We start from the raw sequence: 23,498 nt of genomic DNA on the forward strand, positions 1-23,498 counted from the left end.
AGAAACAAATATAAAAAAATGTTTTTCACTTTTTGAAAATTAAGGTTATTTTGCATGTGCGAATGTACAGAACAGTAATTATTCACAGATAGTACTTGAACATAATGACGTTAAACAAATTTTTGACTAATTTTAAATGTTTTAAGATATAAGATCAGTGTAATAAGATACTTTTTATTGAGATTAAGGAAGAAAATTATTCGCATTGAAGAAATGTTTAATTTCTTTCGAGTACAAGACAATAAGATGGCCTTGAGTTGAATCAAGCGTGGACTTTCCCTTTTGCGTGCCCCTTGCCCATAGGCGTCTTTAAAACAGGCCCTTGGCGCCGGCAAACTTACGTCGCCGGAATCACATGAGTCATCATTTGAGCGTATTGTAAATGTTATCCTCTCCGGCCAATTCCACGGTGGTAATGTGGGCAGCATGTCTCTCGCCCAGCGGTTCCTCCCCCAGGTACACGGTGTGGTAACTGATGGCGCTGCTCTTGACCGCCGTCGTAGCACCATTCACCTCGATGCGACTGACGGACTGTGGTCCGTTGACCGAATACTTAAGCGACGCGTAATCCCCATCATCGTCCTGCACATGGGTTAGCTGAGTGGTGCCCGAAAAAGTGTCCATGGTGTGCGAGGGACAGATCTCCGCGTATATGTTCTCCTTTGTGTAGTCCACGGCCGGAACTGGTCTGTTGGCAGCATCCGATCGTAGACAGCCCTCACCGGAAATTACAAGCGAGTCTCGCACACTCGAATACGGAAGATCATCTTCCACCAACGAGGCGGGAGAAATCGCCAGATGGTTGAGTCCTCCTCCCAATAGGCAAACTCCACCAGCTGCCCTTCTTCCTGTGACCGGTTCCCTTGCCATCGATTGTTGCTGCGCCTTCAGCAGCATTAGATGATGCTTTTCCTTCTCCGCCTCGTGAAGTTGCAACTTTTGCGGCAATGAAAAGTGACGCAACTGGTGCAAGCTCGACGAAGACTTGCTGTACTGCCTGGTCTTCACATGAAACTCGTTGTAGAGCTTCTCCGTGATGAAGGACTGTGGGGGTGGTGTCTGGTTCTCCACATCCTCCAGCTCGGTACCCGCCTCGCTGATGGCATCGTTGTGATTGTGGCTGGCCAGCAGGTCGGGACGAGGCTTGCACTGGCCATTCAGCAGCTCAATATCCTGCAGGGACATAGACTTCTGCAACATCGTATCCAGCGATTTGGGCTCCATAGTGGTCAGCATCGTAGTCTCAGTGTCGGAGGCTGCCGTGCTGTTCAAGGAAATGCCGTCCTGCTCGGGCTGCTCGGGATCCGAGCCGAAACGCTCCTGCAAAAGCTTAGACATATCCGTATATCGCTCCATGCTCATTCGCTTGGCCTGCTCATCGAGATCCAGTTCAGATTGCTGCTTTTCTATCTGTGGCTGCTGCTGTTGAGGATTATGCTTGCCAAACCACTTCTTCTTGGTGGACTGGAACACCCGCATGCGCTCAGAGATGCGATTCAAACTGGATTCCGACTGAGCTGCAGCAGTGGCCGCTGCCTCCTTGGCCTCCAGGTTCTCTAGATCGGATTTGCTGAGGAAGATAATTGAATCCTCTTTCTCGTGCGCTGCTGCCATGGTGCTCTTCTCGCGTCTCAGGATCTTTGGAAAATGCAATGGCTTCAGGATTCGTAGACCCTCGCGATTCTTGCTTCCCGAACGTTCCGATCGCTGAATCAACTCAATTTCCACCAACTTCAGGAACGGATCGCAGTTAAATTGACAGAACTTCAACATATTCTGCACATTGGTGTTGGCAAGCATCCGCTGTTCGGAGTCAAAGCCCAGATAACTCTTTACCAGCTGCATATCCCGACTGGGATAGAACTTTCTCAGCTGCAGGGGCGTCTGGGTGTCCAAGTCCTCAATGGAGCAGCCCACGACCACATCCTCCTTGGTCACCTGACTAATGCACAGCTGCTCTGGGATGTCGGGACCACCAGGACCTGAGATATAGCGCAGTGTCAACGGTAACTGCTTGGCCGCAGTCACCAAAGCACCCAAACGATGCACACACTCCGGATTCAGCTTACGCTGGGCATCTCCTAATTTCTGAAGTAGCTGAGGAATTCCCGGCTCGATCTCGTAGAACTTGCCCTTGGTGGACAGTGGAACGTACATCACCTGCCTGTTCTCATTAAGCAATTGGGCGTACCGGTTCTTTTCCTTCTCGCGGCCCATGTAGCCACTACCATGGGACTTGGACGCATTTCCGTTGCCATGCTGCGACATATTGGTCTGCTCCTGTTTGCCATCCTCGAAGACAGCCAAAAGACGGAACACCTGTCCTCCCCTCGCCGTCGTTTTCACGTATTGTGGACGTCCCTTAATTATGGGCAGGCAGCCCTCGTGCGTTGGACTACTTGTACTGTTGGGCGAGGACTCAGTGAAGGCCGGCATGTTGTCCACCGAAGCAAACTTGTAGACCCGTTCCCGAACCAGCTGTATCAGGGATCCATACTGCGTGGCCGTGGGGAGACCCTTCTCGCTCACCAGCGAAAAGTAACCTGCGGTAGATGAAATTATATCATAAGTTAAAGTAGTCATAAAACCAATGCCTCTTAATTTGTTTCCAACCCTTATAGAAAGTAAGTTTTATTAATTTACCTAACTGCTAATAATGATTTTTTAGAGATTGTTTCTAGCTGAAATATCATATTATTGACTGCTTGTTAAGTTTGTTTTGCATTTTAAAGTCAGTTAAAGTGAATAATTTAAAATTCATTTGATTTTGAAATCTCTTTGAACACGACAGATATTTAGGTTTTGGCCACCGAACAAGTCTGTTTACTGTCTAAAATATTAAAGCAATTTTTCCGACAGCTGACAGCTTTGCACTGAGTATAGTACACGATTTGCAATCCAAAAATGAGTACAATAAAAATAAAACAAATAACGTGACGTACGGATGGCCATATAGCATCGGGAAATTTGTATATATACCACAAAGTGTAGCCGTTTTTTAATGATTTCATACATTAGATACATTTTAAATTGAAACGAAACAGGGAAATTTATCGCAGGAAAAATATAGACGCAAAAAGAATTGAATGCAATTAAAAGTTACATGTATCAAAGAGTCTATTAATCATTCCAATTAGTTTTATTCGCGCCACTGAGTTCAAATTATAGAAATACAAAAAACAAGTTGATGGTACAGAGACTAATGCAATCAATGTCGAGAGCAATTGAATCAACACAAGTAAAATGCAATATGGGGACGTGCAAATTGAATCACTCCAATTTGCCATCAATTTTTTTTCCGGACATTGCAGGCCTAATGAATAAAATGATAATACCCAGCGTCAGTGAGTCTATAAATTGGCAGATTGCATAATATTTGCACACATCGGTTTACTTTGCGCCTCGCCAAACGGCTGTGAAAAGTCACATGGCGTAGCGAGTTGAAACAATGGCTGACCGCAGTTGGGATCAGGAAGTGGGTGGCGGTGGCGGTGGTGCTGGTGGTGCTGGTGGGCCACCGAAGAAGTCACCGCTGACTGACTGACTGGGCCAAAAAAACACCAGCACTGGAACCCCGCATAGAGCACCATTGCATAACGCCTGATGAGCAATAGTTGCGATTACTTTTCATTGTTGAACTGTGACTGTGTCACGCAAATCGCAAATCGCAAAAAAAAAGAATGTAGAGGAGTGCGGGATACATGTGTATGGATTGTGTACTTAGTAACCTCGCACTGGAAGATCACAGTTCGCTTGGCTGACTCACTAAGTGAGTTAGTAACGACTGGACCGTGTAATCAGGCACAAGTAAGTATCTAAATGCATTCGTCATGAGAACACTAAACTTTGCCTTCAAAGAGCCCCGTCTGGATTATGTAAATAGGCATACGACTATAATCTGCCATGTTCGTGCCGAATCAGTCACAGGGTTTTTTTTTTAAATCATTCGGTTATGCCCTTAGCTACTGCCAATCAGCGCATCAATCGGTGGGTCATTGAAGTTAATTTACTGTGAGCGATAAATTAACCTCCCTCAATCGAATGACGACTTGCTTGGGGCCGCCCCTAGTCAGAGCCAACTTGTAATTGGCATTAGCCGCTACAGTAAGACCAGTTGTTGCTTCTCACAGGGGAAAAATTCTTCTGCCATTTCAGCCATGAAAAATGGATCTTTAACTTATTGAAACTAATTACTTCTCTTAATAAATATAGCAGGTAATTAAACAGCATTGCTATAAAAACTATTAGAACAGATAAAATCAGGTTATTGATGGTTCCAATTTAACTAAATCTCTTTGTATTAATTTATTAGTATAAAATACAATTTTATTCATAAAATCCTTTCACGTACCGGATTTAATTCAATTTGCTTATTGATTTTAGCCTATTATTTGCTCATATAAATGCATTTAAAATGGCATTTATTGAAAATTGTTTGCTTTTATAATTTAAATTACCATAAAGTTTTATCAATGTTCCAAAAAATTCTTTTCTGTAAATCCTCAACACTTTGGTGTTGCCACATAATTAAATCATCAATTTCCAAAACTCACCCGGAAACTCCTGTGGAATGAGCACAGTCTTTTTGCGCTGCGAAGCCTGAGTCTTGGCATTGTGTCCATGGTAGATGTTGCGCTGTCGCACCAGCCTGTAGAGCAGAAAAAGCTCATCGTGGCCGGGAGGGGTGCCGCCATTGCTGCTGTGGCGACTGTTGTTGATTTGGTGACCAGATCCAGAACCAGAACCAGAGCTTGGTCCAGGACCAGGACCAGAGCCAGTTCCGTTTCCGGTGCCGCTTCCTCCGCTGGACGATGAATGGGTGCCGGTGCCGGTGTCAATGTTGCCACTAGAAATGTTTCCACCACCACCACCAGCCGGATTCGCTCCCGTGGAGGAGCTGCTCGATGCCGCCGTGGAGGAGCCGTGCGATGAGCTGGACTGCAGCGTTTCGTTGGAACTCTTGCTCGCATGCAAGATGCGGACGACACGGGGCAGGGAATTCCGCTCGAGAAACACATCGGCGGGCAGCGCTTCCTGCTGCGACTGAAAGACAATTGGATTGTTAGTTATCAATTTCATCTTTAAATTTGCTAAGGAAAGTATGTCAATTCTTATCGTAAATTCGGATCATTTTAAATCTTTTGATGATTACTTATTTATTTAAATTAAATGTTTAAGGAAAATCAAACAATTAAAAAACCAAATGACTGAAATTATAACTGTTTCCAAGCCATAAGTTAAATTGCCATGAAATTAATAGCCTTAATAACGTCTCTTGAGGTTTTGTGGCAACGGCAGATTTTTCGCGAGATTAGAAAACCAATTGACGTCATAAGCTGTACACTCTACGAAATAAATTACTATATATTATATTTAATACGTTTTAAATCTATTAAATGAGAATTTTACTAAGCATTCAGATCAAAGGTTACAAGTTTCCTAGAATCAAGTACATGATGGGCTGCTAAAGCAGCAAGTATTTAATGATTTTAGATTTTAAAATACAGTAAAGACATTAAATTACAATAAAAAGACAAATAAACCATTACAAAAATAAATTTGGGGTTATTATAAACATTTCTAAGAATTTTTCTTGGGGAATTCAAAATGTACAATCCTTACTTTCAAAGATAAATAATTTTTCTCGGTGCCCCTTAGTGTCAATTTATTCTTACCTCGCTGCTGCCCTTGGAGGCCTTGCTGTCCCCGGTGGAGTAGTCGCCGCTGCCATTGATCCCGCCACAGAATCCGGAATAGCCGCCCCCCGATCCGCCCGCCAGTCCTGAGCCCGCTCCCCCTCCCAGGCCGTAGGTGCTGTTGTTGGCGCTGCCGCGCAGGCGTCGTGCCAACCGCTGGTTCAACTCGATCTCATTGCGACGGGCCAGGCGGGCGTTCTCGAAATCCGCCACCGAGAACATATTGGAGCTGGTGTCGTGGGAGTTGAAGCGCCGCAGCTTGGGCTTGCGCGCCCCGGCCGCCAAATGGTGGCCGTGATGGGCGCCAACTGCTGCTCCACCTGCAAAAGAAGAAAATGGGAAAAAATTAAGGTAAGAATCGCAACGAGGGGGAGTTGAAGTAGTGGCACATTGTGCATCGGTGAGGCAGGCAGTGAGGTAATCGCATAAATATAAATGCACATGTGAGTGTCTAATTGCCACCCGTTGTCTGCAGTGGGAAAAACCCACACACCGTCGTATCAACTTCCACATCTACAGGGGCACAGCTCTCTATGGTGTATGGTGTATGGTGTATGGTGTGTATGGTGTATATTCCCCAAGCGAATTTCAGTTGGCGTGACGCAACGAAAAGGCAAGTGGTTCAAAACTGTTGCTAAGCGCAGCTAATTTTCAGTCAACGGTCAACGAGACGATGACACACAGTGGGCAATATATCGCCACCAAGCGGAACCGCAAAATTAACAAGAATTTTCGCAATAGAAGACCGAGTGTCGAGAGATCTTGCGCTGAATTTTAAGTGGGGAAATCGAACTTTTTTTGTTCAAGACAGCCATTTATAGACCGAAATAACTTAAAAGCACTGAATAGCTGAATAGCACCTGTACACAACATTCTTGCTTTCGACTTTGTAACACAACGTTTCAAGGCTAAATATAAAATAAGTTGACAATCTCAGGCAGGGAAACCTATAGACTTTTATAGGAAATCTTTCATTTGTCTATTAAAATGTCATGCAAATACTAGCCACGATTGTTTATTTTCCATAGTAGTTTAAGTTTAAAGATAGCTTAAATTGCTTTATTTGCAGACGATTCCATAATTCAAAGTTTACTAATCAGTGTATATTTGCTTGTTATAACAACGTCTGGGCAAACAAATTTGTCACTAACAAGACTTTATTTGCAACACAAATATATTGACTATCAGCTAATTGATACTCAATTTTTGCTATTGACGTATTCCTATGGGTCATTAATACAACTGCATAGCTTGTTTGGCTTATGACAAGTTTGACAATATGAAAGGAAATTATTTTTAGGTTGGTTCCAAAAGATGTTATCGAAATCCAAGACCGGAGGTTAACGTTCTATTGTAAGCTATTAGCAAATGCATTTCATTATCGATTAGGTCACGTCATTCTTTATTTCCGGTTTTTTGATTATTTTTTAAAAGAACTTTTTGCGATTGCGCAGAAACAGTTTTTTTTCGATTGCCATACGGTTTGGTATTGCACTCGAGTAAATATTGCGGAAGAACCCCCAAAACTTCGAAGCTGTGAGGTCTACGACTTGACAGTTTTAAGGTCGAAAGCTATTTTGGGCCCAAAAGATCCGATAGGATCGGATATCGAGGCATTAATAAAAAAGAGTCAACAACTGGAAGCGATTAACGACGAACAGCTACGCAGAAAATACAGGAAAAGATAACACCCTCATGGGCAAAACATATTATTTTCGTTATCGGACCGACATCGAAAAAAGCAATTGTCTGTCGCCCCAAACAATGAGCATGAAATCACTTAGCCGTTTTTTTTTGTTTGCCTTTTTTTTTTTAGAAATATCTGAGCGAACGAGTGAACCTCAAGCGGTGCAATTAAAAAGAGATATCGCGATTTTTGATTGCTCATTGTTCGATTGGTGCCCATGGTGCGATTTGGATCCGCTGCTACTACCGCTGATTGGTGGTCGACGGGGCATTACTCACTTTAATTGCGCACATTTGGCTTAATTTTTCGCCCCACACACCACGGCACACATTTAATAAATGCAGGCGAGGGCAAAAATCGCAGCATAACACCGGGAAGGGGCTAAAACGTTTTGTGAAATTGCTCTTATCTTTTGTGAAATATCAATTGTAGAGTCCGCGAGTGAGCGAGACAGTGAGTAGCAGAGTGGGGGAGTGGGAGCGAGAGGGAGACAGTGGGTGAGGGGGTGTCATCGTCACGTTTCGTGTGAAATTATGCGAAGCGACGCGCGCGCCTAGGAAAAAAAAGAAATACACCATAGAAGCAACACAATCAGCAGTTACGAAGAAATAAGGAAAAGCTTTCTTCTGGTAACGAGGCGTAAAATACCCTTCCCAGTACTCCCATTTAAACCTTTTTACAAATGTATAGTAAGTTCCAAAATAGTAACGTCTTGACTTTTTTTTGTTGGAGATTATAATCTTTGGTTAAATGACTCCATAGAAATAACACACAAATCTATTTACAAATTAATATGTGTAAACATTAAACACATATCTTGAAGTTTATAAGACTTGTATCAACGGTTTGATGATAAATATTCCTTCTATTTTTTTATCAATGAACGACTATAGATTGCTTAACTCTAGTTCAGTGGTCGGCACACACATACCATCACAAGTTTGCCTTGCATTAGTGTGAGTGTAACAAACACGAAGTTTGCGCGCGGCGTGCTGTAGCGAGACGTTTCTCTGCTTTGCACTGAGATCCTCTGCCGCAGCAACAAAAAAGCGCGCCGAAGTTGAGAAAAAATGACCCGAAGACCCATGCCGAAGTCACACGAACATGTACGTTATACGTGAGCGAGCAGAGGATGGACAGAACACTTCCCTATGCTCACTAGATAGGCCGCTGCCGACCACTGATTTAGACCATACGTTTGCTACTGTAAAAAAGTTTATAATTCAAAGTGTTTTTAAAAACGCATTAATCCTAATAATGTAACCTCATTTTTTTCGTTAAGTGTCATTCTTTTTTAAAAAAGTCGAGCAAAAAAGTTCTCAATTTTTCTTAATGAGTGCAGTTCCTGCGTCATATTCCATAAAAATTTCGCCGTTATAGATTTTTATGACATGTAATAAATGAGCCAAGTTTGCATATACAGTGTGGGTTCTATAAATGAAACGGCCAAATGTTGGTTTATATTATTTAATATGAAGGGATTTCTATAGAAACCCAGAAAGGCAGTATGTTTTTCGAAGTTTCCAAATCCAAATTGGTTGGTCTTTTAATGATCCGACTTATGGAAACGCCACTGTTCTTAGCTTTAGGAAAAGCAAATCCAAAGCGTATAAATATTTATTTTGGGGCAAATCGAAGCAACAAAATTTCGAAAGTGAAAACCGAAACATGTGCTATTTTTATGATCAGCTAGTTTGGATGGAAGAACAATCGTCACTCTGAATAATTAATAGTTTAAGTGATAATTCTAATGGGGTTGAATATAACAACATTTTCTTTTGTCTGCTCAAACTTTGACGTAACGATCAATTAGAAGCAACTAGAGCAGTGGTCGGCAGCGGCCTATCTAGTGAGCATAGGGAAGTGTTCTGTCCATCCTCTGCTCGCTCACGTATAACGTACATGTTCGTGTGACTTCGGCATGGGTCTTCGGGTCATTTTTTCTCAACTTCGGCGCGCTTTTTTGTTGCTGCGGCAGAGGATCTCAGTGCAAAGCAGAGAAACGTCTCGCTACAGCACGCCGCGCGCAAACTTCGTGTTTGTTACACTCACACTAATGCAAGGCAAACTTGTGATGGTATGTGTGTGCCGACCACTGGTCTAAATTACAATATGAAATTGCAAAAATAGTAAGTACTTTACAGCTTTAAACTTGGAAAAAAAACTTTCAAAGAAAAAAAACTTTTTTGCAGAGTTATAAATTACCATATTATGTGTGGGAATAGTAACTACTCTTTTACTTGACTTGGTTATAATAAAAGTGGGTTTGAAACCTAAAAACATCAATCGAATTTAATTCAGTGCTCTTCAGGATTATAAAGTTGTTGTCTAAATTAGCATACCCTAAAAGCAGGGCATCCCAAAAAGCAAAGGCGACGTCATTGAGCAAACAATACCCTCTCCTTGCTCTCCCGCTCTCCTCTCGTTTGTTTGGAGCGCGTGCCTTGTCTCCCGCTCCCGCTCCCGCCACCACCCCCTTTTCACACACACACACCGACCGCTCTGAGCTTACCGTTACATGCAGCTGCCGCTGCAGCTGCGACGCTGTTGCTGGGTGCGCCTGCTGCTGCTGCTGTTGCGGCCCCGCTGCCGCCCACTGTGCCTGCGCCTGCTCCTCCCACTGTTGTTGAGCCAGGATTATTTGTGCCTGTTGTTGTTGTTGCCGTAGTGGGTGTGGATGCAGTTGTTGTTGTTGCTGCCACCGCCGCTGCGGCCGCCATGTGCGGACTGCTCTTCACAAGCCAATTGGCCAGGTGCCGCTGCCGCTCAAGCTCGATATTGCTGCGCTGCATTCCGATACCGGACAGCTTGAAGGTCTCGTTCATAATCGCAATCAATCAAACCGAAAAAAAAAGAATGCGCCACTGCAACGAGCGACGCGTCGCCGCCGTCGAAACGAATAATCCAACGCTATGCGTCTCGCGATGTCGATTTTCAGCGGCCAAATGAGCAGCGAGCAGCCGAGCAGCCAAGTTGTTGTCCAACTGCAGTAGCGCTCTCCTCGATCGTTGCTGCTGTAACGAGAGAGCCATGGCCAAAGAGAGAGAAAAGCGTGAGAGCGTGAGCGAGAGAGAGAGACGGGAGAGCGCAAAAGCGCGCACAGTGGGCAGCGTTTACATAAGCGCGCGGCAGTGGGGCCAGCACAGTGGCCCCAATCTGACAGCTGGACACTCTCACAATTACCGACCTGACTGCCTTCTTTATAAATAATATTTACCAAGCTGCCCGATTTTGTTTGGCAAATATTCTTAACTTATTATCCAATACCTACTTATTTATTGATTTCTGTTTGTGTATTATTATGGGGTAGTGTGCCAGTTCAGGGCTCTGAATCATTATTTCACAAGAATTCATAAAAAAAAGAAATATATATTTTTATCAAATGAGTCTGCTTAAATATGCATTTTAAAGTGACTAAGGCAAATGTTATTTTTTTGATAACCCAACGCTGAACTTTACATAATTTTTGGCATTAAACATGAAAATATTTAAACTTTTAATAAATTAAAAAGAATTTAAAAGTCGTGAATCTTAGCGATAATAAATATTTGCAAGCTAATTGCAAGGAAAAAATGTGTTCTATTAAGCTAATGATCAATGGCAGAACCAACTGTGCAAACTTTTTTATAGAGTTCGTGTACCCCTACTCCCGAGTGTAACAACAACAATTGCGAAATGTGTAAAAAGATGTTGAGCTTTACAAAAAAAAATCTCCATCGCAATTGAGATGGTTGATGTGCGCGCTTGTGTGTGTGTGTGAACTAGCTGTGCGTGTGTTGCGCATAAATTAAAATTGCGATGACGATGACGACGTTATCAGAAAAGTCAGCTCGCGCTCTACCTCTCTCGCTCTTTTGCCCGTTCGTTGGCTTGTTCAATGTCGCCGCACCTTTTCAGACGTCGACCGCCCACCGCCCACATCGCCACCCCCCACCCCACCCACCGCGCCTGCAAAGGCGTAGAAAGCAGAGCCAGTTCGTCTGGCACTGGCAAGCAAAAACAACAATCGCGCGTCATCTTCAAACGTTATGCGACAACGTAATCGGCGCGGTTGTTAGAAGAGTGAGCGAGAAGGAAAGGGGAGAAAGAGAGACGGGGCTAGAGAGCGGGTGGCACCTTTAACGCGCTCATGGCAGTCCGCTGATAATTCACTTAGGGAGTTTGGAAAATTATTACCCTTAAATTAATCTTTTTATCGATGACATTTTAAAAATAATTTTTTCATTAACGCATTTAAGATCTATTTTCAGTAATGGGTAAATATTTCCCATCAAGAATCCAAAAATATATAAGTACCCTAAACACCCGAAATGTAATAAATTTTATTAATTTTTGACCAGAAAAGCTTGCATATATTTGTTTTTTGTTGTCATGATCTTATTTTTTATAATTAAACTAGTTCACATTGTTTTTTGTATGCAACTTGTAACAAAAAATATGTTACCCCATTATACTGAGATATATTTATTTACCTAAGTTCACTGAGTACATTGCAAACGGATTGCAGAACAATAAGATTATTGTTATTATTATATCGTTATTAATTTTAATAGAATCAATTGAATCCCCCTAAAGCTCCGCCACTGTGCCCTCACACATAGCACTCATTGTTCATCACGTTTTCGGTTTCGGTTGGTATTTTGCTTTATTTGCCCGTTTTGTTTTCTTTTCGCTGCCTGGCTCTTTTTATGTGCTTTCCCAGGAAAGAGTATCATAACTTTGTCATAATGTTGGCAAACCATTCGACCGGCGGATGAAAATGCCAGAAGGCAGCAAGCCAAAAAACCTTTGAAAAAAGTGTTGCAAAAGTTTGGGCATGTGATTCTACGTACACAGCAGAAAATTGTTCAAATTCATGCATATGCAATGTATACATATAATACAAACCCAAAAAAAAATGCGAATGCTTTGAGGTAAGGTAATTTTTAAAGTATTTACTTATAAAAAATGTTCCCAGATTTCAAAAAACACCCCTTTTTGTGTTGCCATGTATTTTTTTCTGTGTATTTACGTACAATGTACATTGTACATATGTATTTAAGCTGGTATTTAGGGAAGCATGACGGGGCATAACAAACGATCTACAATGTATGAATTTTCGGGGTTGCTATGCCAAGCTTTTTCTATTGAAACTATCAAAATTAAGTTGAACGATCTGCAAAAATTCTGTACATATGTAAGCACATACAATACATATGTTTATATGTACAGCACATAAGTACTTTGTATAGTCGGAAGCAGATGTGCATATGCTATAAAATAAAATGTGTGGACTCTTTTGTATCCGGGGTGCTCATTATGTTCCCCTCTTTTTAAACACTTGCGTTCTTAAAATGTTGAGAGAATTGTCTAAGCACCAGTGGTGAAGAGCCCCTAATGATTTATTATATGTAACGATAAAATTCGTTTCGAAAATAGAGTATTCAGGCATCGCCTCTTGACGCGAGGTTGTATTCCAAATCGGTATAATTGCATGTTCATATAATATACTTTAGATTTAACCTTGAATGCATCTTATCGACAAACTCAAACAAATGAATAATTGTCGTATAGAACTGATGTGTGTAACTATTTGTTTGAATAAGGAAATGTGGGGTAAATGCACATACACATGCATGTATGAATTCCAGTAGAACCTCATAACCCAATTAAACTACATTTTTCAAGAATTTATTAGGAAAAATTCAGGTTTAAGCAGAATTCTTGATTATTTTTTCAATGAATTTTAAAAGTCAGAAACCAGGAAAACTTGAATATTTGTAATAAATTGATGGTTTCTTTGAACTAAAATTTACTATTGATCTTGAACATAACATCCGAAAGGTTCTTTATCTAAGTTTTACCAAAAAAAGAACATATATTTTTTTAAACTTTGAATTTGTCCTTCAAATAACCACTAAATTTTATAAATGTACATAAGTCTAAAAGTCAGAAACCAGGAAAAACTTGAATACTTGTAATAAATTAATGGTTTATTTGACCTAATATTTACTATTGATCTTGAATATAACATCTGGAAGAGTTTTATCTAAGTTTCACCAAAAAAAAGAATATATATTTTTTTAAATTTTGAATTTGTCCCTAAAATGACCACTAAATTTTATAAATGTACACAAACTTAGTTACATATTAATAATATATTATTATTTATGGTACTATTTGAAACAATTGAGTTTATATTTGTATATCAATGGGAGAATTAAAGGGTGGACTCTGTTTAATAGCCTTGGGTAATCATCGATATCTACCTAGTAGTCCAATGGCTAGTTGATTCAGGTGGTTGGAAAGCTTATTGGTATATCTTTGTCTGATTATTTTCATCTCTTCGTATATAGTTTGGATTGATAGAATTTCCTGGGATTTCCAGGCACGTAGTAAATGGACAAAAAGAGAATGTGCGATTCGGTTTGAATTTTTTTATCAACTCTAAGTTGGTTCTTGTGGCCAGCGTTCGTTGGCTTTTGACAACTGGTTTGGGAGTTCAACTAATAAAAAATAATCGTAGGCAATTCGCGTCGTCCTAGCCGCCGCCTCAGGTGTTTCCCCAAGGGGTGAGGCGGTCGTTTGGCCCATTGTCTGCCCAGTTTTTGTATAACTCATTTCTATGCGTAGCTGTCGGCCTGTCAGCTGTCGCCGCTCTTTTGATGAATCACAGGCCTGGCCAACAGCAGACCCAGCTAAAAATACACACGCACACTGAAAATGCAAAATTCATGGCCGTTCTCTGCTCCGTCGCATGGAATGCGGTGAAGGCGCTCCTCGTTGATAGCAAATGAGCAATCGCCGGTTTAGGTTAGTTGGGTTCGGTTAGCCGTATAGACTATGGGCGATGGAGCGTCGTGCCCATAAGCCGCCTCTGTTACGCAAATATTGGCAATTCATGCCCCTATAGACTCCACCTCCCCTTCTTGGGGTGACACTGCCGGACAGTCGGGTCAAAAGCTTGGGTTAACGTGGGTCAAAACTTTGTCTTAGCAACTCATGTGTTTGCTCGGGGTACATAACCGAACCATCTTATAATAGAAATTAACATGATCATTTTAAATCTTTATAAAATTAGAACTATTGTGCTAATTGAATCAAATGAAGTGAATCATTTTTATTCTTAACAGAGTTAATTATCAAGTATTCTTGAAATATTTAAGGGGCACAAACATTTAAATTGCTTCCTCATTTAGCGATTTAAATTTAACAATCTAAATTTAATCAAAATTTCTTAAAAGAAATTTTACAGAACATTTTTTAAATAAGATTTATCTTCCTACAATTGAAAAACCCTTACATTACATCAGAATTTCTAAAATTCAAAGCGCATATTTTATAAGGTGTGAGTAATAAAGCGATCTTTTAGACCGAATGCGATTTGCTTTGCTTGGAAAGAAATACATATATTATTCTTTAACTGTTTTAAAGCAAGCCACAAATAATGTGAATCCCGGGTATTTTATATGCAGGGCATGCAGCAACAGAATGCCATTAGTAAATTGAAAAGAATTCAATTCAATTCAATGGAAAAGGATATTTAAGTTACCTATATATTTAAACATCGTTTTTAATAGGCGTTCTAAAAGGAAAACCTTTATAGCTGCTGCATGTCACCCTGAGAAGCATTATAGCCAAAAGCCGACGTTCTTAAGACGTGGCTTAAATGGACTTACTGTCTGTAGTTTCGTCAACCGTCAGTCCTGGCAGCAGCCACAGAAGCGAAGGTGAAATCCGGAGAGTGGCAGGGGGGATACTTCAACCACCTGACCAGACCCGATGTTGCCGCACTCATGTGCAACTAATCGACGTGTGCTGGTTTATTGGTTTCAGCTTTGGGTCTCTGGTGCGGTGGCAATTACGCCGCTTCTGCATTTCGAATTTCGCATTCTGCATTTTGCATTTCGCATTTTGCATTCGATGATGTGGTCAGGGCTCAGTGAGGGGCTTTCAAAGTACATGGCCTAGCTTATGGCTACTATGGCTATATGGCTATGCGGTTGCCCAGTGCCGTTAGCCAAGATGGAAGAGGGGCACATGGCATTATCGGGGGGCACAGCATGTGGTCACCCGCTGGACTGAACTGGCACGAGAATATACAATGTGCTCTTAACTTTGCATGTTTATAGTGTATGTGTACCTACCTACTCTAAACGACGAACAATTATTTATCAAACAAGTGGCAAAGAGAATAACGATGAGCGAGAATCCGTGGTGGTTGGGGCTGGGAAATGGATTTTCCTCGAACTACGAGTACCACTGAAATGATTATAGTGCTGGGAAGTTGGAGATGACGATTTCGTTTACTTTGACCATAATAATGATTACAAATGAGAACGGTACTGGCTGCGAGGAAGTGGAAGAACGAAATCAATTTGCAAAATGTGTCCCAAAGAGGAACTTGAGAAGCGACAATGGCAAATAAGAGGAAACCAAGTGTTGGCTGGGCCCATTAAAAGATTATTGGTAGACTACTCTTAAACCAGTGGCAACTGGATAATCAATAATTATTAGCCAATCTTAAGTCGGAAATACAGTTGCTGACTCTATTGTTCATTATTTTTCCATTTGGAAAAAACTAATAGTGGGTAAACTCGTTTATGAACAAAGAAAAGAGTGCATTGCAAAAATGCATGGAGTGTTCTTATCTTTAAGTTTGCTGCCTCTGCACTGGTGTAGTTTAACCGAAGAATTCTACTGAAAGGATACGGTGATATCATTTATTTATAGACATAACAATGATAAAAGAATTGCGTGTCTTATTAAAGTACTGTGATGTCTTTTAAGAATACCTTTTATTTTATTAAAACAATTATATTATTTAAATATACATCAATTACATAGTAAAAAGTGTTAGGCACCCCATTTTAAATTGTTTATACACGCATACGAATAGAATAAATACATTACCATCTTAGTAAAGATGTAAGATATGACAATGATATAAGAGTTGCGTTCGTTATTATAATACTATCATGTATTTTCAGAATACCTTTTATTTTGTTAAAACAATTATATTATTTAAATATACATCAATTGCGTAGTAAACTATGTATTACACCCCATTTTAAACAACGTATACACGCACACGAATAAAATAAATACATTACCATCTTTAATCTTAGTAAAGCCCATTTTCTGAGTTGTCTTTTGGCCTCCCGAATAGATTGAGACCGTTTAAGTAATGCGCAAATTTACGGCTTGGCTGAGCAGCTGACTGCCTCCTGATATAAAAGCAGGGGAAATTCTTAGCAGTAACTATTCTCATTTCGCCTTATTTTCCCTTCGTCTTTTGTATTTTTGGGAGTTTTATGTTAATGCTTTATAGCCCCGGCCACGCCTCGCTTAAAGTTAAAGTTCGTTTCGGGGGTAAAGCCCCCGAACTTTTATGCGTCTGCGGTGGGATTCAGATGGGCGGTTGGTTAAGGCAGGGGCGTTGGGCGATGGGCGGTAAAAGGGGTGGAACTTTTTGGGAGGCGGCGCCACATCACCAGCTGCTGTTGGGCCACAGCTAACTGTGCTAACTGTTGGCTGATATCTGCCACTGCGATTTATTAACAGTTAGCCAAAAGCCCGGGTTCTGTGTGTACCTATAGGTATACCTACCTACCTACAACTGCTACAATAATTGTAGTTCTTCTTCTTTGGGCCCTGCCATTATGGTTGTTGTTGCATTTGGGAGCTGGCCCAAAATTTATTGCCTGCAGCCACATGATGAATGATTCTGATAATAATATTTTGTTATTGCTTTTTTGCCTTGGGTAATTTTTTTTGTATTTTTTTTGTTCTCTATTTTTGCTGTTGCAGCAAGTTTTAGCTGCGTTTTGTTGCCAAAAATTGAAGTCACCATGGAGCCACGGCCAAAAAGACCTTGCCACAAAAAGCTGTTAACTTTGGGGTATGTGGCGCTGCTCCGTGTAAGTTGCCCCCTGCTGTTGCGACGGCCGCTAAAATAAAACATTCGGCCAACTGACGAAAACATAAACCAAAAGTAATAAACTAAAGGTTGTCATAAGAAAACTTAGACGGCGAACGGTCTTAAAGGAAAGCTCATTTGTCTTGAAGAAGTTTTTCGGCTTTGGCAGCGCTAGAGCTCCATGTTCCAAATTTTTTTTAACTGAATACACACCGAGGCCAAAATGTCAGATATAAGATAATGTAAGGATGCATTTAATTTTAAATCAATTTTGTTGCAAAGATAAAGAATATGGGTCGCTCAAACAAATGGTACATTGATTTATTTCATTGTCTTATATAACATTTATAAAGATGTTTTAGAATCAATACCAAGAATATATTAAGATAACAAGGAAATCTACAGAGATGTTAAATTTTTCCGATGTAGCCAAGAAAATTTTTATTCAAATATTGGAATCAATACCAAGAATATATTAAGATAACAAGGAAATCTACAGAGATGTTAAATTTTTCCGATGTAGCCAAGAAAATTTTTATTCAAATATTGGCTTGCCAAAGTACTTGGATAAAATTCATAGTTTAAAAAAAAAATTCATGTTTAAAACTTTCAAAGTAAAATCTGAAATATTGTGGAAAACTTAACTTTCCGACGACCTTGCCAAGACAATTTTATAAAATGATTTCCGCACATTCAGAAGAGACATTTGTGCTGGGAAATGAAGACCATTGTGGTGGTCGGAAAACTAATCCCAAAACAGAGGAAGGGAGTGTGATAGTAGACAAAAGACAGCATCAATGTCGACACGTTAAAGCTTCGCTCAGAGCAAGTGAGTGAATTTTTTGACAAATTTATGATGATGGAATTTTAAGTGATTTTTAACGAGTGTTTGCGGACACCTTGGGTTTTCGTGAACGGGGTAAGGCACCGAATATTCAGCTGCAAAGCACTCTCATCAACATCTGTAATGCTTGTTGTAGCTATACAGTTGGCTAATAAATATCACATTAAACTTAGTTAAATCAAGATGAAAATTTAGGTTCTTAAAGTACATATTTTTAAAACGTGAAGAAGTTAAATGGCCGGAAAATTATCGGTAAATATTAATAAATTTCATTCCGAGAATTGAAAATTTCTCCTTATTTGACTGCCACCACCTTTTGTTGGCAACTGCAGGCGCCCATTAGATGCGTAAATTGTTGATGCCAGCACCTGTGTATTCGACTGTTAAATTTATTGATTGCACCAATAGGCCCAAGCATCGGCAATGACGCAGATATTGGGTATAGAAACGGTGGACCAGAGGCCATTTTGGAGACCACACAAATCGGAGAATCTAAAACGGACTTAGCATGTTTAGGTGCGGTGGTTATATTTACTTTGCCCTTAATATTTTTAGAACTGGTCTATCCTTAAAGTTACGCTTTGAATACCTTACTTTTAGAACAAATACCATAGCTCATTCAGTTCCATTTCTTCTTTATGGAGCCATATTATTAAGACTAGTGGCAGTGTCTTGCTCATTTTACAAACCTAAAATTATTTCTATGGCTAAAACATCAGGATTTCTACTTGGATTTCCGATGGCTCGTCTTTTGTGTGGGTTCCTTGGTGGGCGTACTCGTGCGTGTGATTGACAAGCATTCCCGATGAATTATTAATTATGTAATGCGAAACCAATCGACTGCAATTTGCATACGAAATGAGCCTCACACGCTCACAAAGACTAATTAAGGCCTGGCGCTGTGGTTTCAACAGTGCTCGGTTTGCAGCTGGTCCTATCATACATACATCCATATATACGGAGGCATGAATGAAAATTGCACAAATTTGCATAATATAATACACTTCGATATTTAAAATGCAACGCAACAAACTTTTTACTTTGTTGCCAAGTACACGTTGGCCATTAGAAGTATTTTCCCCTGTTGACCTCCCCCTCGAAGGAGCACGGATGGCTTGTGTTAATTGCACTCGGACAAATTGGTCACTTAGGGAAATTGGTATATGAAAATGGGAAAATTAGTTTGTTTTCTTCACCAGGAAAAATAACAGGTCATGGAAATCAAGCAGCTCAGCACGCATATTGAATCTAAAAGCTATTGATTTGTCATTTTAAGTGAAATGTAAGATATAATTGGACAAACAAATTACACGACTGTTAAACAAGTATAAATAATTCTGCTCTTTCAATCAACTATTTGAGATTTGGTGTTCTACTTTGTTTACCGAGTAACTTGCCAATGGCGTTATAAACAAGTAAAATTAAAACAAGGAAGAACGCTATAGTCGAGTACCTCGGCTATCAGATACCCGTTACTCAGCTATATGGAGATATGCAAGCAGCAAAGCGAGATTAAAATGCGCCACCTACCGGCGGTATACAGATTTAAGCGTTATGGGCGTTAGAGTGGGCGTGGCAAATTTTTTTTTGGATCAATCGATAGGTATCGACGAGACCAATACATTTCAGCTAAAATTTTTATTCTAGTATCAAAACTGTAGGAGCCACAGTTTTGGGCGGTTTGTGGGCGTTAGAGTGGGCGTGGCACTGTGCTGAAACAAACTTGCGCTGCGTAAGAAGCTCAGGAATCTGCACGCCAAATCTCAATAGCCTAGCTCCCATAGTTTCCGAGATCTCAGCGTTCATCCGGACGGACAGACAGACGGACAGACGGACATGGCTAGATCGACTCGGCTAGTGATCCTGATCAAGAATATATATACTTTGTGGGGTCGGAAACGCTTCCTTCTGCCTGTTACATACTTTCCGACGAATCTAGTATACCCTTTTACTCTACGAGTAACGGGTATAATTATATAAGAAATGGGCACTGCATGGATTTGAACTACGATGCTCCCCAAGGAATTTACATTTAATTAAGATCATTTTTAATTGTGACTCTCTGGGTTTTATAAATTACCAAACTGAGTGTCAAAATGGTTTTTCGTTAGTTAAGAGAAACGTAAGCCTTTCTGTTGTGTCATCCAAAAACTTGCACACGTTTTCGATTGAGAGCCCTGAGACAGGAGTCCACAAAGCCAGAAAAAGGAGAAAAGTACAAAAAACCCCACACGCACTCCGCCAGGAACCATGGTAACCAGCTGGGATCCACAGGAGAGAAGGCAACGCAGCAGAAAAAATAAAGATTGAAGCCCAGCAAATGTTTACATAATATGGACCGCAGCACCATCCGCAGACGAGTCGAGACTCTCCAGATCCCAGACGGTAGGTGTGATGTTTGAACTACACTCGACTGGGCCGCCTGCGTTGCCTTACTCTTACTCGTCTTTACTTTCCCCATACTTTCCCCACACTCCGCTGCGCTTTGCCTTTCTGTTTTACGGCCACTGTTTTTGCCTCGGCTGGCAGCCAAGCCAGGCAATCCAGCCCATCTGCATCCTTGTTGCCAACCCCATCCTTGGATCCTTCCAGATGCAGCGGCATCGCTGGTGTTATTAACATTTCTGTTGACATCCTTGGGGTCGCGTTCTGAGCCCTGAACACGGAGAGATACGAAAAGGTGTGCTCGACATGCCAATATTTAGTATTAAACTTTTTTGGCCTACGAGGATTTACGTTTCTATATTATATTCCAGAAAATATTGATTTTTGGGTGACTGCAAATGTCTGAATGAAGGAAAATGGAATTCTTCATTAACTAAAATATTTAATAAAATTCTACTAAGAAACCCTTAATGTTTCACATGTTCTACCAAGAACCAGCTTTAAATACTTGGTCTCAAAATATTTAAAAAATGTTGTAATCTAATAAGGCGGTGGTTTTAAAGTAATACTATTAAAACCATATTTGAAATAATAGAAAATTGACTTCATTATTCAAATAACTTTCAAATTTACGTTAGAAGACTTATCATATTTAGATAGTAGTAGATATTATTATAAAAAATACCCAAATGTATCTTTTCTGTTTTCATCGTACCGTCCATTATTACCTAAAATGTAACATGTAAAGTTTCATGTCCCATTTGATACTGAGTAACATTTTCGTCGAGAAAATAGGGTTTCTCTTTATTTTCCCCTTTTTTGATTTCTTTCTTTTTTTACTCTTTTTATGTACTTAGCCGCCTTCTCAACTCAATCTTTCCATACGTGAAACATTTTCATTTTACTTTTGTGTGCAAGCATATACAGTTTTTTTTTTTGCATTTCTGAAAGCGACTCAAAGACCCAAAAAGAACTAAGAAAAAAACACATGGAAAAAATTATTTATGTGTATATGAATACGTATTGTTGACATATTGAGAGATTGCGGCAATTTAGACCAGACGACACCATTTAAAAAGCCATTAGGGCTTGCTCCGTCAGCTCATAATTACGAGCACAATGGAATCCCCCATTAGTAGTTGGTTCGTAGCCAGTCAGTAATCCAGGGGCCAAGTCAGCCGTCTTCCGAATGTCTTTCCGCAAGCTTAGCCTTCTCGTTTTCAGTTCGCTGATCAACTGCTTTTTTAGTGCTCACGTGGTGTTGGTGGATCGATTCACGTTCATTGTCGATGATCACGACCTGTTCCTATCCCAAAGTGCTGTTGTCGAACAGGAGTCGAATCGCAGTTATCTCTCGGGGCACATAATGATAAATCGGTTGGTCAATGATCTAACACTTGTTTCGACAATGGACATAATGCGTCCTCCTCGACCAGATATGCGCCTCTATACTGTGAAATTGAACTTCTGTTCCATCTTGAATAATGCTTATAAGAATAAGTTTATCAGAATGCTTTACAACAACTATGCGGAGTTCCTTAATACCAAACCCAAGTGCCCACTTAAGCCGGTAAGTAAAAATGAATTTAAAGTTGTACACATTTTTTTAACTTTAAGGAATCCTGATCTTGTCTCAAAATTGTAGCATACTTTTTGGAACTTTTTTAAGTTAATCATCCTATAAATATGGGCTAACATTTTATGGTAACTTTTCTTTTCATGTGTTCTAGAATTTTAACTACACCCTAACTAGGGCCTATGTCGACGAAGATATGTTACCAGATCTGCTTCCGGACTGCACTTTTCGCATGAAAATATCTTTTCAACAAAAATCAAAGCTATTTGCTCACATGCAAATTGATGGAAGATGGCTCACCAAACGTTAACACTATAGTATCCCGATGTTCTTTTTTCCAATCAAATAAAAAAGTTTAGCGTATACTCCAAAAAGTAATTTTCGCAGTATGTGGAGCATATATTTTCTACCGATTTGGTTGGATGATTTTAATAATTACCGTCCAATTAAGCAAGCTTTAAAATCAACCAAAGTGGTGGGCGAATTTTAAACTTTGTTCATTATAACAAATTGTTAAGTATATTTAAACTTTTTTAGAAGTAAAGGAGAATCACAGATTAATGTTTAATTTTTCGCTTGAACAAGCACATTTATATAATAATATTCGTAGACTAGTAATAATTACTTATTATAAAATTGTCTAATAACAATTAAATAATATCAGGCCTTGACATCTTAAATTAAATAAGTTTGTAAATAAGCCCTAAAAGTTTAAAATTCACCAGCATTATAGTATTAACATTGGTCATAAGGGCATAAGACTTGACATTCGGGTTCACTTTGATAAATTTGCATTCAAGTATAAGGTGCCAGCCATTTTTGTAAGGATGGTTTGTCATTTGGCTCATGTGAAAAATCGGAGCTTGGTCAACATTGAAATAATACTTAATAGGGATATTAACGATATTAAAGTTCGAGCTATAATAGAGATTTAGAAACCAAATGCTAAAACAAAATCAAAATTGTACGACGATGGATATAAATTACTTAGAAGTAAATAAATTACTTAAAAAGCACCATAATGTTATTTTGATGTGTCCACTTAAAGCGGTATGTTAAATTAAATTAAGAATAAAAACTTTTTTAAAAAACACACAAGATGGTAAATTGGTTTTTTATCTGCCACCTTTTGTTCCGGTCGGTAAATTTTTAGAACGGTCACTGATTATTTCACCCAAAAACGATTTGCAACACGTTTTGAAGTACATGGAGATGTTGTAGCCAAACACTAAGCAATTGCAATATGCATAAAAGCAATGAGGAGGAAACAATTTTTTTTTTAAATCTTAACAAAGGGAAACATAACATTATAAAATAAATAAAATAATTTATTGGGATAAAGTTTAAGTCCAATTTATTCGCTTCAACGATCGCATTGAGATAATATTACTCGTACCCTAGTTATAATCATT

At 39.8% G+C, this 23,498-nt stretch overlaps 2 protein-coding genes and 1 long non-coding RNA gene across 7 annotated transcripts in view; 2 read left to right on the top strand and 1 right to left on the bottom strand.

Annotated features, from left to right (window-relative positions):
- Positions 1-154: 154 nt before the first annotated feature.
- B4 (imaginal disc development protein B4) overlaps positions 155-23,498 on the bottom strand; it is a 48,882-nt gene continuing 25,538 nt past the window's right edge. For 3 of the 5 annotated variants that reach the window (XM_070994389.1, XM_017084123.4, XM_017084115.4), the window contains 3 exons: positions 5,676-6,016; positions 4,554-5,043; positions 155-2,543 (listed from right to left, as the gene is read on the bottom strand). In XM_070994389.1, the coding sequence (XP_070850490.1) occupies positions 364-2,543; positions 4,554-5,043; positions 5,676-6,016 (3,011 nt within the window). In that variant the 3' untranslated portion in view covers positions 155-363. Of the gene's footprint in view, positions 2,544-4,553; positions 5,044-5,675; positions 6,017-9,895; positions 10,398-23,498 lie in introns of all 5 variants that reach the window. The other 2 variants (XM_017084108.4, XM_036812746.3) reach the window with 2 other exon arrangements.
- On the top strand, positions 4,987-5,211 carry LOC139352309 (uncharacterized). The gene is made up of 2 exons (XR_011603640.1): positions 4,987-5,116; positions 5,179-5,211. It is a non-coding gene; the product is annotated as an uncharacterized lncRNA (long non-coding RNA).
- On the top strand, positions 21,481-23,480 carry LOC108017187 (uncharacterized). The gene is made up of 2 exons (XM_017084184.4): positions 21,481-22,080; positions 22,241-23,480. Exons 1-2 carry the CDS (start codon positions 21,700-21,702, stop codon positions 22,394-22,396), a joined length of 537 nt encoding a protein of 178 aa, XP_016939673.3. The 5' UTR covers positions 21,481-21,699; the 3' UTR covers positions 22,397-23,480.

This window comes from Drosophila suzukii, chromosome 2L (assembly GCF_043229965.1).
Source record: "Drosophila suzukii chromosome 2L, CBGP_Dsuzu_IsoJpt1.0, whole genome shotgun sequence".
Classification (NCBI taxonomy): domain Eukaryota; kingdom Metazoa; phylum Arthropoda; class Insecta; order Diptera; family Drosophilidae; genus Drosophila; species Drosophila suzukii.